The 26587-nt window shown below is 36.5% G+C and overlaps 1 protein-coding gene across 1 annotated transcript in view; it reads left to right on the top strand.

Moving 5' to 3' along the window:
* Positions 1 to 23768, top strand: part of THSD7A (thrombospondin type 1 domain containing 7A) — a 287180-nt gene extending 263412 nt beyond the window's left edge. Inside the window, exons 19-27 of the mRNA XM_023544392.2 lie at positions 556 to 673; positions 921 to 1066; positions 1465 to 1639; positions 12927 to 13100; positions 15550 to 15645; positions 18986 to 19068; positions 19408 to 19618; positions 21661 to 21748; positions 22365 to 23768. Coding sequence (XP_023400160.1) covers positions 556 to 673; positions 921 to 1066; positions 1465 to 1639; positions 12927 to 13100; positions 15550 to 15645; positions 18986 to 19068; positions 19408 to 19618; positions 21661 to 21748; positions 22365 to 22449 — 1176 coding nt within the window. The 3' untranslated portion in view covers positions 22450 to 23768. The remainder of the gene's footprint in view (positions 1 to 555; positions 674 to 920; positions 1067 to 1464; positions 1640 to 12926; positions 13101 to 15549; positions 15646 to 18985; positions 19069 to 19407; positions 19619 to 21660; positions 21749 to 22364) is intronic.
* The last annotated feature ends 2819 nt before the right edge of the window (positions 23769 to 26587 follow it).

Here is a 26587-nt window from a genome sequence, read left to right as displayed (position 1 = left end):
CTGAGAAGGACAATTTATTTAAAGTTGAGATTTTATAGTATGTTAACACACTTTATCCTTTGCCTTAAGTGACGGTTGGCCTTTAAAACCTTTGTCTTTTACTCTTTAGTTTAATGTGCACATGTAAAAATAAATAATATCCCAAAACCGTACTTACAGGGCTATATATTGATAATATTCATGTTTTTTAACTAAAGGAAAAAAGATGCTTACAGTTATTTATTCCTCACTTAAGAAAATACAGCCAATCTGAAGTATAATCTACTTTTTTTTTCACTGTTTTTCAAAAAGTTCAAAGAATAAATAAATATATTGAGTCAGTGGACCCCTCCTTTCATCTTATGCCCCCTACTCCTATTCTCCTGGATTGACCTACTTTATACTTTTTACAGTTTAGGTATATGTTCTCCAGATATTTTTTTTATTCTATTATATAGCTTGCTTGTGTATGTGTTCTCTCTCTCCGTGTATCCCCCTATGCCCTTCTCCTGCTCAACAATATAGCCTGGTCATGCCCCCATGTCAGTACGAACAGATCTACCTCTATTCTTTCAGCTTGGGCTGGAGAAGAACTGGCAGATGAACACATCCTGCATGGTCGAATGTCCTGTGAACTGTCAACTTTCTGAATGGTCTCCTTGGTCAGAATGTTCTCAAACATGTGGCCTCACAGGTTTGTTTGCACCTCAATTAGCATTATCCTAATGGTCAAGGAATATGAAATAAAATATCCCTCTTGCTTTGAGTCTTATCAAATAATCTTCAGTAAGATTGGATTGGGTGTCTTTCTTTCCAAAACCACTAAGCCTTCCTTGTTCTTCAGACCTTCTCAGGTGAGATCTCTGTGATGCCTTCTCCCACTAAGATATATGCTTGTGCAACTGTATCACCTACCTTGCATTACTTTACATCTTTTAAAGGAAAAATGATCCGAAGACGAACAGTGACTCAGCCCTTTCAGGGTGATGGAAGACCATGTCCCACCCTGATGGAACAATCCAAGCCTTGCCTAGTGAAGCCCTGTTACCGATGGCAATATGGGCAGTGGTCTCCATGCCAAGTCCAGGTAGAAGTTGTGTGAGAATGTGTATTCTTTATCTGCAGAAACTTGGTTTCAGAAATATTTTTCCAGAGCTTACACATGGAAGGTTTTCTCTTCAAGATTTTAAGTGCCTAGCTAAGCTATGTCATAACCAACAAGTCCCTGTCCTGTATTTTGAAAATCATTTGGAGACTGATTTGTTTTAATGAGAATTTATTTGCCTGTCTTTGGCTAGAAAACAAACAAATTGTTCAGTGTATGCTTTATACTAGTTCCCCCATAGGGCTTCTTCCCTAGGGTTTGAGATGCTTCTCTAACCATCTATAAATCAAAATCAGTGGTGCAGAGATTCCTGAAAGTGATGAGCTGACTAATGAATTATTTTTCTTTTCTTTAATTAGTTCGTTCTTCCTCCATTCCAGGACGCCCAGTGTGGAGAAGGTACCAGAGTAAGGAACATTTCTTGTGTAGTGAGTGATGGGTCAGTGGATGACTTCAGCAAAGTGGTGGATGAGGAATTCTGTACTGATATTGAACCCATTATAGACGGTAATAAAAAAATGATTCTTGAGGAAACCTGCACGCAGCCTTGCCCAGGTAACAACAGCAAAAAAGAGTTTATATTTTGGTGATTTCTTCCCAGGACTAGGGCCAAGTAGGTGCTACATATATAGTATGAGTTAAGAGATGTCAACAACCTTCTTATTCAGGAATAGTTATGCCAATAGCTAAAAAAGGTGCCTCAAATTTATATCACTAGACTCACCCTTTGGGTTATAATTTCCTCAACGGAGAGGCCAATGAAAGGCAAATATTTACACTGGGATAAACAACATTTATACTTTGTCTCAGTGTTATATCAGTAGTGGAGTTCACTATGTATACTAAGTCTAGTCAAGAGTAGACAAGAATATATGAAACATTACAAGGAATTTGGCATGCTGGAAAAGGTTATGAAAAAGGCAAGAGTCTGTAGAAGAGGACAGCCCCAAGTGTAAATGTGAAGCACCATGAGTATGCCAATGGAAGCCGACAGTCCTTATTAGTTTTTCTAGGAAGAGAATATTTTAAGAGGATATTTTAAGCAAATAATGAAATCTTGTAGTCAATTTTGCCTAAGTCACAAATTTGTTAGAACCAGCCCAGTTTCCTTTTTTTAATTTTTTAAAGTATTTCTATGCCATTTAATGGAAACCCTGGTGGCACAGTGATTAATAGCTACAGCTACTAACCAAAAGGTCGGCAGTTTGAATCCACCAGGCACTCTTTGGAAACCCTATGGGGCAGTTCTCCTCTGTCCTATAGGGTCGCTGTGAGTCAGAATCAACTAGAGGGCAATGGGTTTATGCCATTTAATGCTGTGTAGTTTTATGTAGCCTCAGCTACAATCAAGATACAGAACTATTTCATCACCACAAGTCTCCCTTTATATTCACACTCATCACACATCCTACAACCATTCCTAACCCCTGGCAATCATTAACCTTCTATCCATTGCAATAATGTTATAATTTCAAGATTATTAAATAACTGGACTCATCCAATATGTGAGCTTTTCAGAGTGGCTTTTTCACTATGCGTAATGCCCTTGAGATCTATCCAAGTTGCTGCATGCATGAATAGTTTATTCTTTTTTTTTTAATTGAACTTTAGATGAAGGTTTACAAAACAAACTAGTTTCTCAGCAAACAGTACACACATTGTTGTTTGACATTGATTAACAGCACCACGACATGTCAGCACTCTCCCTTCTCAACCCTGGGTTCCCTATTGCCAGCTGTCCTGTTCCCTCTTGCCTTCCAGTCCCTGCCCCAGGGCTGATGTGCCCCTTTAGTCTTGTTTTGTTCCATGGGACTGTTAAGCCTTTGGCTGAAGGGTGAACCTCAGGAGTAGCCTCATTACTGAGCTGAAAAGATGTCTGGGGGCCATCCTCTTGGAGTTTCTCCAGTCTCTGTCAGGCCAGCAAATCAGGTCCTTCTTTTTGAGTTAGAATTTTTTTCTACATTTTTCTCCAGCTCTGTCTGGGACCCTCCATTGTGATCTCTGTCAGAGCAGTCAGTGGTGGTAGCCTGGCACCATCTAGTTGTACTGGACTCAGTCTGGTGAAGGTCAGGGCAGATGTGGTCCATTAGTCCTTTGGACTAATCTTTCTCTTGTATCTTTAGTTTCCTTCATTCTTACTTGCTCCCCAAGGGGTGAGACCAGTGGAGTATGCTAGATGGCCGCTCACAGGCTTTTAAGACCCAGACACTACTCACCAAAGTAGAATGTAGAACATATTCTTTATAAACACTGTATGCCAATTGAGCTAGATGTTCCCCGAGACCATGGTCCCCACAGTCCTCAGCCCCTCAATTCGGTCCCTCAGGGAGTTTGGATGTTTTTATGGAGCTTATGGAGCTACCATGGGCTTGCCTCGTACAGGTTGTGCTGGCTTCCCCAGTATTGTGTACTGTCTTAACCTTCACCAAATTTACTACTTATCTGTTGTCCATTAAGTGTATTTACATCCTCACCCCTTCCCTCCCTCGTAACCATTAAATATTGTTTCTTTTTCTGAGTGAACCTTTTGGTGAGTTTTTACAGTACTGGTCTCATACAATACTTGTCCTTTTGGGACTGACTTTTTTCACTCAGCATAATGTCCTCCAGATGCATCCACATTATGAGATGCTTCACAGATTCATCATTGTTCTTTAGTGTTGTGTAATACTTCATTGTGTGTATGTACCATAGTTTGTTTATCTATTCATCTGTTAATGAGCATCTAGGTTGTTTCCATCTTTTTGCGATTGTGAATAATGCAGCAATGAGCATGGGTGTACATATATCTATTCTTGTGATGACTCTTATTTCTCTTGGATATATTCCTAGGAGTGGGATTGCTGGAACAAATGGTGTTTCTATTTTTAGCTTTCTAAGGAAATGCCATATCGTTTTCCAAAAAGGTTGTATCATTTTGTATTCCCACCAGCAGTGCATCAGAGTTCCAATCTCCCCACATCCTCTCCAACATTTGTTATTTTCTGTTTTATTGATTTGTGCCAGTAATGCCAGGGTGAGATGGTATCTCATTGTGGTTTTGATTTGCATTTCTTTTGATCGTGAGCATTTCCTCATGTGTCCGTTGGCCACTTGAATGTCTTCTTTGGTGAAGTGTCTGTTCATTTCCTTTGCCCATTTTTTAATTAGATTGTTTTTTGTTGTAGAGGTGTTGGATTTTCTTATAGATTTTAGAGATTAGACCTTTGTCTGATTTGTAATAGCCAAAATTTTTTTTCCCTGTCTGTAGGTTCTCCTTTTACTCTTTTGGTGAAGTCTTTTGATGAGCATAAGTGTTTAATTTTTAGAAGATTCCAGTTATCTAGCTTATCCACTGGAGCTTGTGTGTTGTTGTTGTGATATGTATCTCTGTTAATGCCGTGTATTCGGGCCTCTAGTGTTGATCCTATTTTTTCTTCTATGAACTTTATGGCTTTTGGCTTTATATTTAGGTCTTTGATCCACTGTGAGTTAGTTTTTGTATATGGTAGGAGGTATGGGTCTTGTTTCATTTTTTTGCAGATGGACATCCAGTTTTGCCAGCACCATTTGTTAAAAAGACTGTCTTTTCCCATTTGATGAACTTGGGGCCCTTGTCAAAGATCAGGTAACCATAGTCGGATGGATTTACATCTGGGTTCTCAATTCTGTTACGCTGGTCAATGTATCTGTCCTTGTACCAGTACCAGGCTGTTTTGACTACCATAGCTTAATAGTAGGTTCTGAGGTCAGGTAGTGCAAGTCCTCCCACTTTTTTCTTCTTCTTCGGTAGTGCTTTACTTATCCAGGGCTTCTTCCCTTTACATATAAAGTTAATGATAAGTTTTTCCATCTCTTTAAAGAATGTTGTTGGTATTTGGATCAGTATTGTATTGTTTTTGTAAATCACTTTGGATAGAATTGTCATTTTCACAGCGTTGAGTCTAGCTATCCACGAGCATGGTATGTTTTTCTATTTATGTAGATCTCTTTTGGTTTCTTGCATTAGTATTTTGTAATTTTCTTTGTACAGGTCTTTTACATCCCAGGTTAGATTTACTCCCAAGTTTTTTTTTTTTTTTTTTTAGGGGCTATTATAAATGATTTTGTTTTCCTGATTGCCTTTTCATCATTCTCTTTATCGGTGTATAGGAATCCAACTGATTTTCGTATGTTTATCTTGTATCCTGCTGCTCTGCTCAATCTTTCTATTAGTTCCAGTAGTTTTCTCGTGGTGTCTTTTGGATTTTCTTAGTATCATATCATCCACAAATAGGGACAGTTTAACTTCTTCATTACCACTCTGTATGCCCTTTATTTCTGTTTCTTGCCTTATTACTAAGACATGCAACACAATGTTAAATAGGAGTGGTGATAAAGAGCATCCTTGTATTATTCCTGTTCTCAATGGGAATGTTTCTGCCCTCTCTCCATTGAGAACGATGTTGGCCGATGGTTTTCTATAGATGAAATTTCACTTCTATACCTTATTTTAGTGAGAGTTTTTATCAGGAATGGATGTTGGACTTTATTGAATGGCTTCTCTGCATTGATTGAGATGATCATGTGATTCTTTTCTTTCCTTTTATTTATGTGGTGGATTACGTCAATTGATTTTCTAATGTTGAACTGTCCTTGCATACCTGGTATGGATCCTATTTGGTTGAGGTGTATTATTTTTTTTGATATGATGCTGAATTCTATTGGCTAGAATTTTGTTGAGAATTTTTGCATCTATTTTCACGGGAGATATTGGTCTGTAATCTTCTTTTTTTGTGGTGTCTTTGCCTGGTTTTGATATCAAGGTTATGCTGGCTTCATAGAATGAATTCTGAAGTATCGCTTCCTTTTCTATGTTCTGAAATAGTTTGAGTAGTACTGGTGTAAGCTCTTCTCTGAATGTTTTGTAGAATTCTCTAGTAAAGCCATCTGGGCCAGGGCTTCTTTTGTTGGGAGTTTTTTTTTTTTTTTTTTTATTACCTTTTCAATCTCTTCTCTTGTTATGGGTCTGTTCAGGTTTTCAACGTCATTTTGTGTTAGTTTGGGTAGGTAGTGTGTTTCTAGAAATTTGTCCATTTCCTCTAGGTTTTCAAATTTCTTGGAGTATAGTTTTTCATAATACTTTGTTATGATCCTTTTTATTTCAGTTGGGTCTGTTGTAATGTCCACCATTTCATTATTTGGGTTATTTTCATTCTCTCCTGTTTTTCTTTTGTCAGTTTGGCCCATGGTTTGTTGATTTCGTTCATCCTTTCAAAGAACCAACTTTTGGTTTTGTTGATTCTTTCTATTGTTTTTCTATTCTCTATTTCTGCTCTGATCTTTATTATTTCCTTTCTCTGGTGGCTGTGGGCTTCTTTTGGTGTTCTCTTTTTTTATTTGTTCAAGTTGTATAACTAATGTTTTGATTTTGTCCCTTTCTTCTTTTTTGATGTGTGCATCTAGTGCTGTGAATTGTCCTCCGAGGACTGCCTTTGCTATGTCCCAAAGGTTTGGGTATGATGTGTTTCCATTCTCGTTTGATTCTAGGAACTTTTTTATTCCATCTTGGATTTCTTCTATTACCCAGTAGTTTCTAAGCAGAATGTTATTCAGTTTCCATGTAATTGATTTTTTCCTTACTCTTCCTGTTGTTAATTTCTATTTTGATGTCATTATGGTCAGAGAAAGATACTTTGTATTATCTCAGTGTTTTGGATTTTGTTGAGGGTTGCTCTGTGGCCTAAGATGTGGTCTATTCTGGAGAGCATGCCATATGCATTGGAAAAAGAATGTGTACTTTGCAGCTGTTGGGTGGAGTGTTCTGTATATGTCATGAGATCAAGTTGGCTGATTGTGCTCTTTAGCTCTTCTGTATCTTTGCTGAGTTTCTTTCTAGATGTTCTGTCCTTTACTGAGAGTGGTGCATTGAAGTCTCCTACTATTAATGTAGGACTGTCAATTTCAGTGCTGTTAGAGTTTGTTTTATGTGTTTTGGAGCCCTGTCATTGGGTGCATAGATGTTTATTATGGTTAAGTCTTCATGATGGATCGTACCTTTAATCATTATATTGTGCCCTTCTTTGTCTTTTATGGCAGATTTTGTTTTAAAGTCTATCTTATTTGAGATTAGTATTGCCACTCTTGCTCTTTTTTGGTAGTTATTTGCTTGATATTTTTTTTCCATCCTTTGATTTTTAATAAATTTACGTCTTTGTTTCTAAGTGTGTCTCTTGTAGACAACATGTTGATGGATCCTGTTTTTTTTTTTTTTTTAGCCATTCTGTCACTCTGCATCTCTTTATGGGTACATTTAGGCCATTCACATTCAATGTATTGATAGGTATGAGTTTACTGCTGTCATTTTGTAGTGCTTTTTTTTATGGTGCTAACATTTTCTTTGTTCCTCTTACTCTCCTATGCTGAGTTCCTTTTGTCTGTAGATTTCTTTTATTTTTGTAGTTTTTGTTTTTATTGAGACTTTATGTTTTTCCTCTTTATTTTGATAGGTAGGTTTATTAACTTTCTCTGTGGTTACCTTGAAATTTACCCTTATCTTCCTCGGTTTGAACCAGTCTATTATTACTTGGTATCGCCTTGCCTTCCTCTTCATTAGAAAGTTCTATACCTATACCTTTTATTCCCTCTTATTGTTCTGACGTTGTTGTCATTTATAGATTAACCTCTCTGGTTCCCTATTGCAGTTATTTTGGTTTTGGATAGCCCTTGAGATTTCATTTCCTAGGTTGGTATCTGGCTGGTACAATCTTGCATCCTAGATTCAGGATGTTGTTTGTTCTCAGGCCAAAGGACTTCCTTTAATAATTCTTTTAAGTTTGGCTTGATTTTTACATATTCCCTTAATTTTTGTTTCTCTGGAAATGTCCTAATTTCACCATCACATTTGAACAAAAGTTTTGCAGTATATATTATTCTTGGCTGGCAATTTTTCCTTTCAAGGTTTTATATGTTTCATCCCCATTGCCTTCTTGCCTGCATGGTTTCTGCCAAATAATCACAGTTTAGTCTTGTTGTTTCTCCTCTGTATGTGACTTTTTGTTTTTCTTGAGCTGCTCAGAGGATTTGTTTTCTTCGTCTTTGTTTTTAGCGAGTGTAAATATGATATGCCTTCGTGTTTTTCTTTTGGGGTCTATCCTGTATGTGGTTTGTTGAGCTCCTTGGATGGTCAGCTTTTTGTCATTCATGATATTAGGGAAGTTTTCTGTCAGCAGTTGTTCAATAATCCTGTCTGTGCTTTCCATTTTTTCTCCCTGTTCTGGAACTCCGGTCACTTGCAAATTTTTGCTTTTAATTGTTTCCCACATAATTCTCAGGGTTTCTTTGTTTTTCTTCTTTCTTTTTTCTGATTTTTCCTCAAACAGTTTTATCCAAGTGTTTGTCTTCAGTTTCACTGTTTCTGTTTTCCATCATTTCAGACCTGCTCCTCAGCCTTCCTATGACATTGTCCATTTCTGAAGTCTTGTTGTTTATGTTTTGGATTTCTAATTGTTGTTTTTGACTGATTTCTAGTTGTGAATTTATTTTGGAGTTTTGTTCCTGTATTATTTTCCTGAATTGTTCCATTTTTTGTCTGTATTTTCCATGAATTTGTCTGCCTTTTCCATTAATTTGTAGATTTTTCCTCATTTTTCTCTGCTTTTTGCTTCAATTCTTGGATTGCTCTGAATATTAGAGATTTGAATTCTGTGTCGGGTAGTTCTAGTGCCTTTTCTTCTACTGGAAAGTCATCTGATGTTTTATTTTGGACACCTACTGGACCCAGCCTGTCCTTTTTTTAAAATATGTTTTGATATTGTCTGCTGTCTTTGAGACCTTCAGTGGTTATTTCCTTCATTTCTTGGTTGTAGATTTGTTTGTTTTGTCCTTTTTTTTTTTTTTTTTTTTAATTTGGTTATATCTGAGCAGACAGGCTGTGCGTTCTTTGTTTGCTTATCTGTAGTCATGGTACTTTTCACCTCCTTGTCCAACAGGCAGGGCCAGTTATTCAGCAATGGTGCAGCAGGGCAGATCCAGCTGAAGGGGAGGGACTGGGACGGTTGTTTGTGGCACATACTAGGGCCAACAGCGTGGGTCAGGAATCTGTGCTGGGTAGGTTTCAGTAGGCCATGACTGTGCTGCTTGGGGTTGTGATGGTCAGTGCACGGTGCAGGTAGGCAGGGATGAGAGAGGAGGTTGTGATGTGTGGAGCTAACAGGGTTATGGGAAAGAGGAAAGAGAGAAACAGCAGTCAAAAACAAATAAAAAAAAGAGTGCTAAGGGAGCTTGCCATTGGAGTGGGTAGATGAGAAAACAAGAAATGAAGAAAAGCAGAAAGGAAAAAAAGAAAGAAAGAAAAAGGGAAAAAGAAAGAGAAAATAACTAGATAAAAATCCAGAAAAGAAAAACAGGGAAGAAAAACCCCCCGGAATCCCAGAGTCCCACCAGTGGGCTGCTACAACTGGAGAGATGGCTCCCGGGCTTCACAGTATAGCCTGGCTAGACGGGATATAGATGTCACACAGCACCAGGTATTCAGGAGACAGGAAATGAAGATAAGGGTAGAGAGACGAGAACTGAGAAATGGAGAAAGATAGAAAGGGAAAAAGAGAGAAAAAAGAGAAAAAAGAAAAAAATGTCCCCAGGGATCCCACCTACGCGGCTGCACAGATTGGGGGTGTGGCTCCTAAGCCGTGCAGTGCAGTCTGGCTAGATGGGGCTCCCAAGCTGCGAAAAGAAAAAGAAACAAAGCAAAGCAAAACAGAACAAAGAAAAACAAGGGGAAAAAAGCCCCAGGGCTCCCACCAGCATGATGTTGCAGGCCAGGGGAGTGGTTCCCCAGTTGAGTGTGGCGTCACAGCCTTTCAAGAAGAAGCATAGATAGTACACGGAGCCAGGTGTTCCAGAGAGAGGAGGGGTACGTGGTAGGGGACACAGAGGAAACCAAAAGAGACGGAAAGAACCCACACCAGTTTAGGGACCTGGCCAGTGTGGGCAGAGCGAATCCAAGCAGCCTGAAGCCAAAGCAGTCACCTCCCGCAGAGGAGGCCAAGGAGGGGAGAGCAAAAGGGAGGTTAGGAAAGCGTGTATCACTCCCTTCCGGGTGCTCTGTCTCCTGCTGTGAAATTTGTCAAGCTGCTTCCTCGTCCTCCCAGTCCGCCAGTCTCCGACGTGGGTGGGGCAAATCCAAGTGGCACAGACGCTGCACTTCCTGGCCAGCAGAGCCACTGCAGCCAGCCAGGAAGCTTGGATGTAAAGCAGCAGGGGGAGCGGAGGATAGGAAAGCTTGTATCGCTGGTTCTTGGGTACTCTATCGCCTGCTGAGAGTTCCACGAAGCTGCTTTCCCATGCTCCCTGTCTGCCAATCCCGGACAGGAGTCCAAGATGGTGGATCTGTGCTGCACGTATCTCTCCTTGCTCTCTGTCCTCTGTCAGTTTCTTACTCCATTCCGTGCTTGGCTGAGTTCTTTATCCCTTCATTTGAGACTTCAGGTTCCAGGAATGACATTTGTCTCTGTTTTACTTAGTTTTTCGGGGCTTTGCTGTGGAGGGATGGCATGGTGCTTCTGTCTTTGGCACCATGTTGGCCAGAAGTCCCTAAGTAATTTATTCTTTTCATTGCTGAGTAGTATTCCATGGGAAACCCTGGTGGCATAGTGGTTAAGTGCTACAGCTGCTAACCAAAAGGTTGGCAGTTCGAATTCACCAGGAGCTCCTTGGAAACTCTGTAGGGCAGTTCTACTCTGTCCTATAGGGTCACTATCAGTCAGAACTGACTTGATGGCAGTGGGTTTGGAGCATCCCATGATATGGAGGCACCACAGTTTGTTTCATCTTTTAAAGGAAATTTGTGTTGTTTCCAGTTTGGGGCTATTATAAACATTCATGCACAATTTTTTTGTTTCATTTTGTGGGAGTAAGTTTTCATTTCTCTGGGATAAATTCCCAGGAATATTATTGCTGGAATGTGTTGTAATTATATGTTTAGTTTTTTTTTTTTAAACTGCCAAACTTCTTTCCAAAATATCTGTACCATCTTACATTCCAACCAGCAATGTGAAAGTGATCCAGTGTCTTCGCATCCTCACCAGCATTTGGTTCTGTCACTATTGTATTATTTTAGCTGCTTAGGTGCATCGTGATATCTCATCGTGGTCTTATTTATTTATCATCCATATATCCTCTTCAGTGAAATGTTCTGCATGTCTTTTGTCCATTTTCTAATTGGACTTTTTAGGGTTTTTTTTTAATTTGTTTCCAACTATTGAGTTATATATATGCTCTTCTAAAATTTTAATATTTATATTTACATCCAGGATCAATTATTAGTTAATTTTTGTATAAAAATTTAGGTGAGGTTCATTTTTTTTGTCTATGACTATCCAATTGCTCCAGCACCATTTGTTGAAAAGACTATCCTTCCTTCACTGAAATGCATCCTTGTATAGGTATATTTCTGAATTATCTATTCTCTTTCATTGGTTTATGGTCCTATCCCTTCACCAGTACAATACAGTCTGTATTACTGTATCTATATAATATTGTTTAAAACCATTGAGCCAATTTTTTACTTACAGTGACACCATAAGAGAGTAGAACTGCCCATAAGGTTTTCTAGGCTGTAATCTTTATGGGAACAGATTGCCAAGTCATTTTCCCACGTATCTGCTGGGTGGGTTCAAAGCACCAACCTTTTGGTTTAGAAGCCAAGCGTTTAAGTGTTGAACCATGAGGGCTCCTTCGTATCTATACAATAAGTCATAAAATTAGGTAAAGATTCTGATAGACTCAACACTGTCTTTCAGGTCCAACGATAGCTATAAATACCTTCTCCATTTCCCTCTCACTCTCACTTTTCTAAAAGATACACTCTACCCTCTAGAGTTGCTTTTCTGATAAGGTAAAACAGCAGTCGATCCGGAAAAATAAAGAGGTATATGGGAAAGATATATTTCATTAAGTCTTCCCTGTCCTTAAAGTGGTTGAAGTTTATGTGGATACATTATGGTCTGGCAATTACACTCTTAGGTGTATACCCAATAGAAATGCATATATATGCTCACCAAAAGACTTGAACTAAAATGTTCACAGAGCAGTATTCATAATAAGAAAAACTTGTAACTCCCCACATGCCCATCAACCCTGAAAGACGCCAGATACAAAAGAGTACATATGATGTGATTCCGTATGCAAAGCATGAAGGAAGTTTCTGAGGTTTGGGGAATGGTCTGTTTCTTGATTTGAATGTTGGTTGCAGGCATATGTATTCAAATTGTGGAAATTCAGCTAGCTGTGTATTTATGATAAGTGAACTTTTTGCATGTATATTATACCTCAATAAATAATTAATGAAATAAGGGAGGATGATTGAAGATGTAGAAAGGGAAAATGGAGAGTATTATTGTTAGCACAGCTGCTCAATCAGCTGTCCCAGCTCCACTCTTCTGGGAAGAAACATGGATAAAGCAAAAGTACCAGATTTCTCAGCCTTGGGGTTTAAGCTTTTTATGAAATTATGAATTATTATAAGACAAGTTCTATATATATTTAGGTTTCCTTTGATACCATCCTTTGCTTAATAAGCCCTTTTACAATATGATAATAACAAGGGATGGGTTGTTGTCTCGTAAGAGCAGGTAAATCACAATGAACAAGCTCCTTTCAAGTAATAGTTTACATTTGCTGTCAGTCAGCAGTAACATCCACTCAGAAAATAAAAACATTAATACAAACTTATAGAACTATGTACATTTTAAATATTAAATATGAACATTATGTATGACTGGCACACCTACAAACATCACCCAGTGGGAGTAGAATTAAAATGACTATCTGGCTGGCTATTCTCTGTGGGTAATCGTAGAAATTATAAACCTGTGCTTTTCAGGTGACTGTTATTTGAAGGAATGGTCCTCGTGGAGCCTGTGTCAGCTGACCTGTGTGAATGGTGAGGACCTTGGCTTTGGTGGAATCCAGGTCCGATCCAGAGCAGTGATTATACAAGAACTAGAGAATCAACATTTGTGCCCAGAGCAGATGTTAGAAACAAAATCATGTGATGGTGAGTGCTGAAATTCATGAAATCTATAGATTTAGTTTTGTGTTGATAAGCAAACGCATAAGTCGTAGAATTTTCTGTTAGGCAAATTTGTCAAGACTTCATGTGAGATTGATAGAACTGAATTAAGGATATTGAATTCTAAATACTGAATTTAAAGATTTAGAGAGAGAAAATTTTTGTCACCCTTTGTAATTAGATGTAAAATATTTTTTAAATGGTTCCCAGTTTTGTGAGCTAAAGCCAGCTGATATATATAGGATCAAATTGTATTTGGACACATAATAATCCTGATCATGTATGATCTTAACGTTCTCTTCAAATTTTTTGAAGCAAGTGACAGAAAGAAAATTAAAAATACACAGTTAAATGAGAGATATTAATATATTCTCAGAATATAAAATCCAATTACTGATCCTTAACAAATTTAATCTAAATTCAACATAGAACACATATAAGCATATACGTGTGTGCATATATATATGTGTGTTATGTTTGTGTACACACATGTAGAATTCCATACTCAATGTAGGAAAATAGATAACATTTTTAAGAAGCACAGAGCATTAAAATGTCATACTTTGGAAACACAGAGGAAGCCTCAATGAGAACAAAGTAACTGATATCTGAGACAGAACGTGGGGCTCAATAACAACTCCCTCATTCTTGCTTTTGTTCTGAAACAAAGAAGAAATATGACATACAATAGCAAATAAGAGCCAAATGTCACCTTCATTATTAAAAAGTAGGAGAGAAAGCTTAATATGTTGAAGGAGAATGCTTAGAAAAAACAAATGGGCCAGATAAGTTAACCCTAGAAGTAAATAGAATTCCTGGCACGGTAAAGGAGTAGAGAAAGTTCAGGTGTTGCAATAAATGAAATAACTCCCAAGGAAAGAAATAGCGGGGTTTGGGGAAGCTTGTTAACCCAAAGTGACAATGAAATAAAATTAGAAATCAGTAACAAAACTACAAAAGAAATCTTCTCCATTGACACACAGGATTAAAAACTGAAAACCATACTTCTAGAGCATTACATATCAAAAGTTGTGTGGGATGCATCAAGGAAGTAAAAAAAAGACTTAGTCTCAAATGCTCATATGGGGGAAAAGTGCAATACGGATAAATGCTAATCCACTGAGATAGAAAGCAAAGAAGCAAGAGATAATCAACAAAACCAATAGACAAGCTCATAGCAAAATCGATGAAGAAAAAGACACAAATAGTATGACTACAAATAGAATAGAGTCTAGGAAATTAAGTTTTCTGTGAATAATTTTGGCTAATAACTGTAAAAACTTAAATACAGGCAATTTAGAATATTAGAATTTATCAAGAAGTAAGAGAAAGCCTAAACCATTGTTTCTAAATAGCTATTAAAAATTCAAGTCTCTTATCAAACATGCATGTACACATGCACACACACTAAAACTCGAATGGCTTTAATTATTAGTTTTACCAAAACAAAAGAATCCTATTTATATGAACAATACAAAGTTGGGTGAACAAAAAGTGTGTAAAATATCCCCAACTCCTACTTTATTTTCTAGTCTTACTATCTCATCTGTAACGTTGACATTGTTTCAGAATGATATATCAAAAATGATACATTTTTAAAACATTTAAGACTACTTAGAATATATATACGATAATATACAGAATTCCTGGGTGGCGTAAATAGTTAAGAGCTGGACTACTAATCACAGGGTTAGAGTTTCAAACCCACTTAGAAGCGCCTCAGAAGTAAGGCCTGGCAATCTGCTTCCAAAAGGTCACAGCTTTAGAAATCCTATGGAGCAGTTCTCTGCACACATGGGGTGCCATGGGTAGCAATCAACCTGATGGTAACTAAAAACAACATATATATAATATATACTGTTTATAACATATACTCTTCAGTATATATATAATATTAAAAGAACAAAAAACATGAGCACTTAAGGCATACATCATCTTCGGAATAGTGTTTATTGGCGGGACACAGGGAGGAAGAGCAGATCAGGAAAGAACACGATAGAACATCAAATTTATCTGCTATGTTTAATTCATCACGTAAAAGAAAAGTAAAGCAGATATGTCTAAATGGTAATATTTGTTAAAATTGCATATCACATAATTGATTTTTTTTTCTTACTATTCTTTGCACTTGTCTGTATGTTAGCCTTAAATGCTCACATGGGGGAAAAATACTGAAAAAAAAAAAGTTAAATTAAAAGTCCAGGTTCACATCAGATAGTATGGCAACAGACCTGGAAAATCAATTGGGGTTTAGGTATATATCTAAAATTTTGTAGTATTTTTATATCAACTTGAGAATAATAAATTGATATTTGAATCATCAGAGATGTAGTTCTTAACACATTTCAATAGTTCATAAATATTTGATTAGCACTTTATCCCCATGATTGTCCTTCTGGGAAACAGAATGCTTCTGTTTATTGTGTCCACACAGATGGCCAGTGTTATGAGTATAAATGGATGGCCAGTGCTTGGAAGGGCTCTTCCCGAACAGTCTGGTGTCAAAGGTCAGATGGTGTAAATGTAACTGGTAAGCCTTCCACTTCCCTTTGTTGTTTGAAGGACATTTTTTATAACACACATGTAATTGGTTAAGGAAAATAATGAAGGGAACAGAAAAATACTCTTTCAGCGCTCAGCACCAGGTCCGCATTCAGGACACCTGAGGTGTGTACCTGTCTGGTGACCGATGACAATGTTTTTTATTGTGTAATGTTTCAAATTCTCTCTCACCCTGCTATTTCAGATATTGCTGCTAGAACTTAATTAAAATACTAACTCTAATAAGGAGTGTTATCAGTAAATAATTTTCAGATTGTTTTACCTAGAAATTTTCTGTATTAATAACTCACTACTTAAAAAAAAAAGTGTTTTGTTGACTGTGTCTGCTTCTGTGCCTTGAAGGCAGTACAAGTGCAAACTGAAAATAGCACAAAGGGAGTTTTTACGAGTCCAGATATCGTGGTTGGATTCAGAAATCTATGGTTTAGAGTTCTTATTAATTAAATTTTTAATTAAACAGTAGTTTTTTAAGTGACCATGCGCAAAATAGGGAAGACCTGGTAGTAAATCTCAACTCCAAATCATCGGAGCAGCTCACCTGCTAGGGTTCCAAACAAACATTATTACGCATCCAAAGAAGAAACCTAAAGGAAGAACTCTTTTTGATTATCCTGTGACCCAAGTATATCCCAGAGAACTATGCTAATCTGCAAATACTAAGTTTCCTTTCCTGGGCCCAGTAAATGCAAGGGATCCCAAAGAACTCTTGCGTGGGGAAGAGACTGTCTCCAGGTATGTAGTGAACCATCCTGCAAATTTCCTAGAAAAAAACAAAGGTCAGAAACACAACCTCAGCCTCAGGCACATAGACCCCAAAATCTAATAGATAAGTAGATAGATAGCTGCCATTGAGTTGACTCAGACTCGTGGCCTCCTTATATACAACAGAACAAAACATTGCTCAGCCCTTCGCCATCTCCAGAATCACTAGCATGTTCAAGTCCATTATTGCAGCTATTGTCCACCTTACCCTAGGAGTTCCCTCACCCCTACCGGCCCTCTGCTTCATGAAATATTATGATCCCCTCCCCCAGCAACTGACCCTTCCTGTTGACGTGTCCAAAGCAAGCGAGTTGAACAGTGTTCTGTTGTGATCCATAAAGTTTTCCTTGGCTAATTTTCAGAAGTAGATCTCCAGGCATTTTTTTCTAGTCTGTCTTAGTCTGGAAACTCTGCCAAAACCTCTCCACCGTGGGCAACCCTGCTGGTATTTGACATACGTGGCATAGCTTCCAGCATCATAGCAACCTGCAAGCCACCACAGTACAACAAACTGACGGATGGGTTGTGGAAAAATCCAATGCCTCCCATAAAATAACTTCTTTTTATAGATCTAGTTAGTCTACAGGAATCTCCATAGCATAGCAACAGCATGAATATTGACAATTAACCTCTCCAGGGGACCTGCTGACTGGCTGCCATTGCTTTGACCCTCCTACGGAAAAAAAAAGTAATGTGCATTTCGGTGTCTGTGAATAATGTTCAATTATAAATTCAGCTTTCATAAAATAACAGAAAGTGGGATCAATATGCTTTTTGAAAAGCATTAACTTTTTTATTGAATTTTAAAGTACCTGGGTTCATTCAAATCTAATTACTCATTTCTTCCTAAGAAAGGTGGAGCAGGATGTCAAGTTGTATTCTTGGGAAGACATGACTTTATACACGAGAAAAAATCTGTAAAAATCAAGAAGGCTGTATTAGCAAGAAACCCTTGATAATAGTGACTCCCAGTGGATGCATATATAACTAAGACAAGACACCTACCATGGAATGCTTCATCCTCTCACAATATTTTCTGGGAGAAAACTCAATCCCATCTCCACCACTTTAAGAGCTATGGAATGAAAAAAGCCCTGGGCAGGGAAGCAGAGCCTTTCTCAACCGGAAGGGGTTGTGGGAGTCATCCACTCAGCTAAGATCTTAGAAATGAAATGTCCTCATTCTTCTTTAAACTTTTCAGAGAAAGGTCTACAGCTTCTTCAGAGGGTCCAAGTAGTTTTCAATATTTTCTTTTTTCCAATTATGGATTCAAATAATATTTTTCTGCCTCTTCTGTATTTTTAAAAGTGATTTTTCCACTGCTATTGGGGCTATTCCCCAAATCAAAGGTAAGTCCAATTTTAAAAGACTTACCCATGAAAATCATATTTTCAATATAAAAAATACCTAATTTTTTTTCTCATGCTGTTTGACACCAAAAGAGCAAATATGGAAATAAATTGTGAAAAACTCTCTATACATTATTCTTCCATATTTTAGGAGAAATGAGATTCTATATGAGAAATAGAAAATCATGTAAAGTATGTTGTCTTCCTTGATCAGTTGCTTTACTTTTATGAACAGCTGTCCTTATAAGAAATTCAAGATGTTGCTTTCATTTTTCTTCATGTTTAATGATAATAACTTCAAAATGGACTCTTAACTACAATTGCAATGACGGCTTTTCCATAATTTTTCTGTATTTGTGTTCATAATATCAAGAAATAAGGCAAAGAAGCACTAGTCACCATTAATTAAATTCCAGAGGGTCATCAATTCCATAAATAAAGGGGAAAAGTTGCTAAACTTCTGTTCAACAGAACAAGTATGATTTGAAATTATAGTTCCTTCCACATCACCAGTATTACTTCTTTATGACATCTGTTCTCATCTTACTGATAACAACTTGCATATAGTTGCTACCGTACTCGAAAACAAGGAAGAGAGAAGAAAGATAAATAGCTGCAATGTCAAGCTAAAACAATAGTGCAAACACACCACTTAGTAACTGCATTTGTTTTCTTTGCTGTACTCTAAAAATATCCTGAATTAGCAGGCATGGTGATTTTTTTCTTAAAGAAATATGCATTATAAAATATATATTTATGTGGTGGTCACATAAACTTGAGTTATCTTTTCAAAGAGACATGAAAACTATTGTTTTCCACAACCAAGAAAGAATTTTAACTTTAAAAGAAAATTAAATCAGCCTTTTATTTGCAGGAACTGTAGACAGAAATTGCTTGTATACAGTTAATGTTTTTTCAAAGCAACTATACAGCTATTTCCTTTCCACAAATGTTTCTTGAACGCCTACTCAGTGCCAGGCACTGTGCTGCCCTGCCCCACTCCCTCAGGTAGGAAGGACCTCAGATCTCTAAATAAAGTGGTCAAGGTTAACCAAATATTTCACAGCTAACCAGTGTCAGAGAAATCAGTGGAATCCTCAAAGTGGTTCAGGATTCAAAGTGTCAGGCTATGACAGCATAGTATTTTTATCATAGCAAGAGATGATATTTGTCAAAATGTGATTTTCTGTTCTGCAGGGGGCTGCCTAGTGGTGCGCCAGCCTGATGCCGACAGGTCATGTCATCCCCCGTGTACTCAACCCCACTCATACTGTAGCGAGGTATGTGCAAACTCATTAGGATGGACCAGCCATCTTCGTCATTTGTCACCCCCCTACCTCTTTTGCAGTCCATTCCAAAACAAGCATGTCTTGAAGCATAAAAATTCTCTTTTTTCACCTCTTCTGTTATCCATATAAACAGTTCTAAGTGCACTTGCTTTTATTGTTAGAATAGCTTTAGATATAGTACTAAAATTGTGTACTGTTTAATATAAAGACAAAAATTGCATGTAGCAAATTCCCAAAGCAATACTTCTTTAAAGCCTTGTCTTCAGGTCAGCTGTGTTGTCATGCTGTCAGAGATCATGCATAGCATTACGTCTCCTTGTTCTCCTGCAGACAAGATCATGCAGTTGTGAAGAAGGGTACACGGAAGTCATGTCTTCTTATGGTACACTTGAGCAGTGCACACTTATCCCCGTGGTGGTGATACCCACCGTGGAGGACAAAAAAGGAGATGTGAAAACCAGTCGTGCAGTGCATCCAACCCAACCCTCCCTTAACCCAGCAGGACGGGGAAGGACCTGGTTTCTACAGCCATTTGGGCCAGGTGAAGTGGTTAGACAGTGTGGATGTCGAGTTCTTGGATTATACCATTAGCCAATGCCAAAAGATTGGGGGGGAAAAAAAAACATTTCTATATGAGAGATTTATTACTTTAGCTATATATATTTTGATATTGCCATGTATTCTTTTTATAATTATTTTTACTATTATGAAATAAGCACTCATGCTCACATTTCGCAGAAATGAAATTACTTTCTTCTGAGAAAGGTTTTAAGATAGTACTTTTTTTCCATTTTGGACCTAAATTTATATGTATAATATTTCACTTGGAGCAAAGAAATCTGAGGATGAAAATAATCAGTTAAAAGAAAAGTGTATTGCCATTCAGAACTGAAACAAATAAGACTATCAAGACATTCAAGGACTTTTTTTTTTTTTTTGAACACCAAGGGGTAATCGTTTGAACTTAAATGGGAACCTCAGTAATGTAGGTCTGCAGCAGGAGGCATTTGGCAGCTCCAATACTAATGTAATTTCTGTCTTCTATACTACCAATGGCTGTAAATTATAGACATCACACATTTTCTATGAAAGATAGCTAAATAACTTTACTAAATCTGATGGAACAATTGAATAATCTTTAGTTAGGGTAATATACTTTGTCTTTTCAGTTCTAAAAAGATAACGGCCCTTTATTTTGGAAGCTTCAGAAATGTGTACTCTGTCCTATAGGGTCGCTGTGAGTTGGAATCGGCTCAACAGCAGTGGGTTGGTTTTGTGGTCAGAAATGCTAATGTTGTTTAATAGGTATTAATTTTCCCAAGGAATGCTTTGAGTAATTGGACATTCTCTAATTAGTCAGTGACTTTTTGATGCTCCCACAGGATAGATCCCTAAACTGTGAGAACCAGCAAAGTTTTTCATGGTCAGAAAAAAAAACTCCTCATTCAATATGCCCACTGACAAAAATAACAGGGGAACATCAAAGAAAAAGTATACTTTACTGTGTCTTCAGAATGACCCCAAAAAAGGCTTCCTTTATTAAACAAGTATGTAACAATGTATTCTGCCAGAAAAATAAAGCTCAAATCATTCTAACTTTTAAATGAGTTGGTAATACTTTCCTGCTTCAATACGCTCCCTGATTTTGACTGGATACCCTTAGACAGCCGTACAGATTTAAACAAAATGTAAATATATAGGTCTTATCAGGTGTCCCCTTCTTTACTACAGAAGTTTTCTATTTTTTTCTAATCATCCCTGAGGCCTTGATTTGTGAATCAAATTAAGTTAGGCGAAGCCATTAGTAGTATCTTCTTCTGTGTGAAGTTATTCTGAGCATAAAACTGAGAAATTCAAAGAGAACTAGACCAGAAAATCAAACAAGAACAGCATCTGTCATGTCTGATCTCATGAAGTAGAAAAGGTGAGAAAAAAAGTTAGAGATTCTTTTCTGTGTAATCAAGCTTGGTTATTTTTGCAAATAATATTGTCAAAACAGTTTTAAAGCACTCTCTAAGTGCAGACTAGATCAAAGGTTTTTAATTCCAAAAAATGTTAACTTTATTCACCTTCACTTCACGTGGAACAAAACAAAACAAAACAAAACAAAACAAAACAAAACAAAACACAAAAATACTTAAAAGGCAATATTTGATGTAGAAATAACTCAATAAACTCTAGACTGTAGAATTCTCTTTAAATTGCATTATTTTTCTTATAATTGCTATTTTCAAAATAAAATGAAAATCTGAGAACAGATTGTTTATATAGCAGTCCACATATATTGGGTTTTAAGTAAAGTCCAGATATGAAGCAGTAGCAGTTTAGACAGAATAGTTTGAGATCTGAACTCAAACATTATTTATTACTTTCCAATGCAGTTTTCATTGATAATTTCTCTTTAAAGAAGCAGCATCTAACTCATAATAGCAGCTTTCTATCAACCATTAACTGTGCCTAAGCAATATTCATTTGGGGTTTTGAAAGGACTTGATCATATTTGGCTGGTCATTGGTCATAGTTAAGCACTGTCTTATATATACCAGACTAATGTAAATTAATGACTAATATCCATTCTTCTAGATGGGAAACTAAAGACCTGGGTTTACGGTGTAGCAGCTGGGGCATTTGTGTTGCTTATCTTTATTGTCTCCATGATTTATCTAGCTTGGTAAGTGTTTAAATATTTCAAAATCTAAAGGGGTATATAATTAGTCTATTTCAGAGGGCTTTCAATTGACTGTAACAGAGAATTAGCAAACTAATGTCTCAAATAAGTATTCCATATTTATTTAGTGTTAATCGCAAGTTCAAAATAAACATGACTTTAGTCTTAGATGGTTTAAAACTACCAAATCTGAGCCATTTAGTTTCCAAAGATGAGTCAGGACTGCTCCAAGTCATCTTCTCAAGTATGTTCTTCTTGGTTATGCAAAAGAACATTCCTTTATATGGTTTCTGGTGAACTATAGATTTTTTCATAGCAAATTACTTCTGGAGAAAGATATCATAGTAATTCCTAATATGTATTATTTATAAAGGTTTCTGGCCAAATGTAAAGGGTTATCCTATCATGTTCCTTCTGTTGTTAGTAGTAGAGAAATTCCATTTGAATAATTTATCTTCCACAGGATAATAAAATATTTGAAGAGTTTTTTAAGGTTGAATTTAGGTAATGCAGGTCAATCAATTTGTTTAGTTTTTTTTTTTCATTTAAAATAATAAGTTTTACAATTAAAGATTGATTTTTTCTCCCAATATTTTTATAATTTATTTTTTTTTTACAGCAAAAAGCCAAAGAAGCCCCAAAGAAGGCAAAACAACCGACTGAAACCTTTAACGTTAGCCTATGATGGAGATGCAGACATGTAAAATACAACTTTTCTTGGCAACAACTAGTTTCGTCTTTCTGACTTTGTAGTAGATATCCAGAGGCCAGGAAGGTATTCGAACTGTGTGGATTAAAATGCATTTTAATTTTTTTTTAAAAAGAAAAAAAAAAATCATAAAGAAAGGAGTGAAAACCATGGTACCAACGGGAATATCCAAGACAGTACCACTTGCAGATAGACCATCAGCCCTGAGAATTCTAGATTTAGTTGAACACATTCTGCATTCTGAGAGTTTTGTGATCTATTCTGAAATCTACCAACTGAAAAGTCACTTTTATCTCTAAAATATGGTGGTGGAATTGGCCGATTAGGACGCCAGGTGGAAGAAAGACTCCGTCGGCAGCGTTAACACTTAGTAACTTTTTAGCATGAAGAGTTTATACCAAGATCTCTACTATACTATAGTCAAGCATAATAACATGTATACTCAATTGAATGATACATATTATCATGTCAAATTATGTACTTCTCAATAAGCAATTTTAATGCTGAATAAGAGATAGGCTCTAAACTGAGTAGAAAATCCACTGAATAAATTCAGCGTCTTGGTAGTTGACGGTAACTTTATTGACCTGCATTTCAGAGGCAAAAACATTTATACGACTTTATTCTTGTCTGTCTCCAAAGTATGAATGCTGGACATGTACTAATATCTTAGAAGAAAAGAGTCCTCCAGTTTAGTATTTTATAGCAGTTATTGTCGGGAAAACGAATTTGCTCGTGTTAATACGTTTCTACGTTCCCTGATTTTCAAGCTGGTTGCCTGTGTCTTTTTTGGTATGTGGAAAGCACATTTTTGCACTATATTAGTGCAGCGTGATAGGCACTTAACCGGTATCGCCATAGAAACTGCTTCTTTTCACATGGGATGAAGACATCTGTGCTGAGTGTCATGGAGACGTTTGCAAGTTCTTGTATCCTGAAGAAAGTACAGTTTGGATGGCGACAGGATGGAATCGGCTATTCCATCTGCTGTATACATTCTTCCTCATCGCTGTAGCTATTATGGAATCAACGGCATGGCGGTATTTAAGTGTTGAAGTCCCTGACCCATGAACCCCTCAAAAGGTGGATTCCTCCAGTTGGTTTTTAATTGTACTTTGAAGGCTGTTTATGACTAGATTTTTATATTTGTTATCTTTGTTAAAAAAAAGGAAAAGAAAAGAAAAAAGGAGCTGGTTGTCTTTTTAATTTTGAGCAAATGGAGCAAATAATGTATCAATGGTTTTTATAACTTAAAAAAATCAAAATTATGTGTTGATTTTTCTTTCTCCCTTGTTTACTTTCCCAGTTTGAGCTCAAATATCTGCAGTATATCAAAATCCATAGTCTTTTGTCTTTCTCACTGGTAAAATTTGAGGAAGTCTATTTAATGTGTGATTTCAAAAACTAAAATTCTAAAAAGAGAGGAATAAATATTTTGTCCAAGGCTTTATTAAATATTTAGAGCAGGGGTAAAAACATTTTCTGTGAAGGGCCAGATAATAAATATTTTTAGCCATACTTCTCAACTCTGGCATTGTTATACAAACGCAGCCATGTACAATAAACAATACATAAAAGAATGACTGTAGCTGTGTTTCAATAAAATTCTCTTTACAGAAACAGCTAGCAGGCCAGATTTGGGGACCTAAAGATTATTTCGATGCCAAAACTCTACTGTGTCATCTTTAGTTTTTATCCATTTACCCTGTGACAATGATCAGTATTTAATTTCAAAGATGAGAAACAGCCATTAAATTTACCACTGTATTGTAAATATCTATGTTTTTCACAGATGTAGCCCTAGGAATGGCATAATGGAACAATATCTAACTTGGCCAGTTTTTCATATGAAAATTCAAAAGGTGCCATTATAAAGCAACATTTACTGAAACAACTTGTGATGGGGGGAGGGGGGTGAGGACATTAGGTTTTCAAGTCTTTTAAAAATCATATTACCAAGCTGTTTTATGTTAAACATAGCCGTATTACTATAAAAGTGTTTGGATTAGATGGTATTTTACCTTCATACTGGAGTTTGAGCTCCCCTTACTGTTCATTAGTGTATTTGCAAAGGTTACAAAAGACATCTTATTAGAATGTCATTACCCCACATGTGAAAAGATTTCTACATATTGCAATAAGAATTAAATGCGGTAAGCACTAATTCCTTATTCAACTTCCACTATTTAGACAATGTAAATCATTTCAAAGTGAACAGGCGGTCAGGAAGAAGAGATTTTACTTTAAGGATTTAAACAAAGAAAAAATGAAAATAAAATCCACGTTATGTTTTATTAAAGAGGAATGCAAAAATTATGTTGTAACCTTAAAACTGTGGCTGTCAATAAATTATTGAGGGGTCTTCCAGATAATCCCCAGACTGGTCTCATTGAATAAAATAAATTACGTTTGCCCAAAATGGTTGTGAAAAAAATCTGTTGCATTAAGTTGAAAAGTCAATTTTATGCTGTAACACTGAACAATTTTGAAATTGCAGATAGAATATAATAGTTACAACTAACACTATACTTAAGATATGGTAAAATGTCATTAATCCAGAAGGTACATAGGTATCATCCTACCTGAATTGTGAGAATTAAATGAACTGATGGATCAGTAATTACAAAATGTTAAGAAAATACAAGGTGTTTTTATTCATTAATTGATTACATTTTACAGCACTGTGTACATGCAGGAGATAGGGCTCAATGTGACCTAACAGATGCATATTGGAAGAAGCTCATTGTTAGAATAAAGGAATACTAGATGACCTCTTGTTAGAAAAGTGGAAGGAACTGGCTTTTTTGGACAAATGTGAGATTACTATGTTAGTGTTTATAACATGAAAATGGCCTTACTTTTTTTCTTGGCATGAGTTAATAGCAAGTTAAATACATCCTGGCCTTATTCTTCCCATTCATCCTAAGAATTCAAGGAGGGAATATAGTACTAACTTGTCTGTTTACACTTTAGTCATAATAGTCTGTGGCCCCAAAAAGACTTAGAACTGTAGTTCTGTAAGTATGAAGGTCAGTTTGGTTAAAAAAAAAAAAAGAAAGGAAGAAAAATATTGACAATATTATACTATTTTGTTGGGCTGTTTCAGCAGGAAAAATATAGAATTAACTGATCTCACTTGAAAGTTTTTTTACTCATTAATCAATACCTAATCTAGCATATTGACCATAATCTTAAATTTAAAGCCTTTGTAAAGCTACAACAGAACAGCTTAAGCTAATTTCAAAAGAAGTGCATAAAAAAAAAAAAAATTTTTTTAAAAAGCACGTGTTTAAATACTTATAACAAAGCACAATTTACTTACAATAATATGAATATTTATTGAATTGTTACGTGCAAGTCACTCTGCTAGGCAATGTAAAAAATTAATAATGGATTTTGTATCCGTATGTACCTAAGATATTCAACAGAAGAAAAAAGTGTTTAATGAGTGAAATTAGCACTAGATGTTTTTAAATGTGGTTAGTATTATTCCTTATGTAATATATGTGTTTCAGACCAGGCTGCTAGATGTTTGATTTTTCCAATCTGGTAAAAAAAAAAAAAAAGTTGCCGTCCGGTTGATTCAGACTCGCAGTGACTCATAGTCACTCAAACTTCTCCATATAGTTCCCCAGGAGCACCTGGTGGATTTGAACTGCCGACCGTTTGGTTAGCAGCCATAGCTCTTAACCACTACACCACAGCCCTCTGGTAGGTGGCAATAATTATCAGGACTCTGTTCAATTCTTGTGTGTTTCAAAATAAAGTCACGTAGCCCTGGTGCACAGTGGTTAAGAGCTCAGCTGCTAACCTAGAGGTCGGCGTTTGAATCCACCAGCCGCTCCTTGGAAATCCTATGGGGCAGTTCTACTCTGTCTCATAGGGTCACTATAAGAATCAACTCAATGGCAACAGGTTTGGTTTTCTTTTTCTTTTTTTTTTTTATTTAAAAATTCTTACAACAAGCATGTAGCACCTGTCACAGATTTATTTTTAACTCTCTATATGCTTAGTCATTTATGATGATTTTCTGTAGCTGTCATCTCTCTACTTGGCTCTCTTATCAGAGAATCAGAAGTAGCTAAGTTTGTCTACTTCTCTCAGAGCATGCCCAAATAAATAATTTTAAAAAA

The sequence above is a fragment of the Loxodonta africana genome, chromosome 8, assembly GCF_030014295.1.
Source record: "Loxodonta africana isolate mLoxAfr1 chromosome 8, mLoxAfr1.hap2, whole genome shotgun sequence".
Lineage (NCBI taxonomy): Eukaryota > Metazoa > Chordata > Mammalia > Proboscidea > Elephantidae > Loxodonta > Loxodonta africana.
The sequence above is the reverse complement of the archived record's forward strand: the minus strand, read 5'-3'. Positions and strand labels throughout refer to the sequence as shown.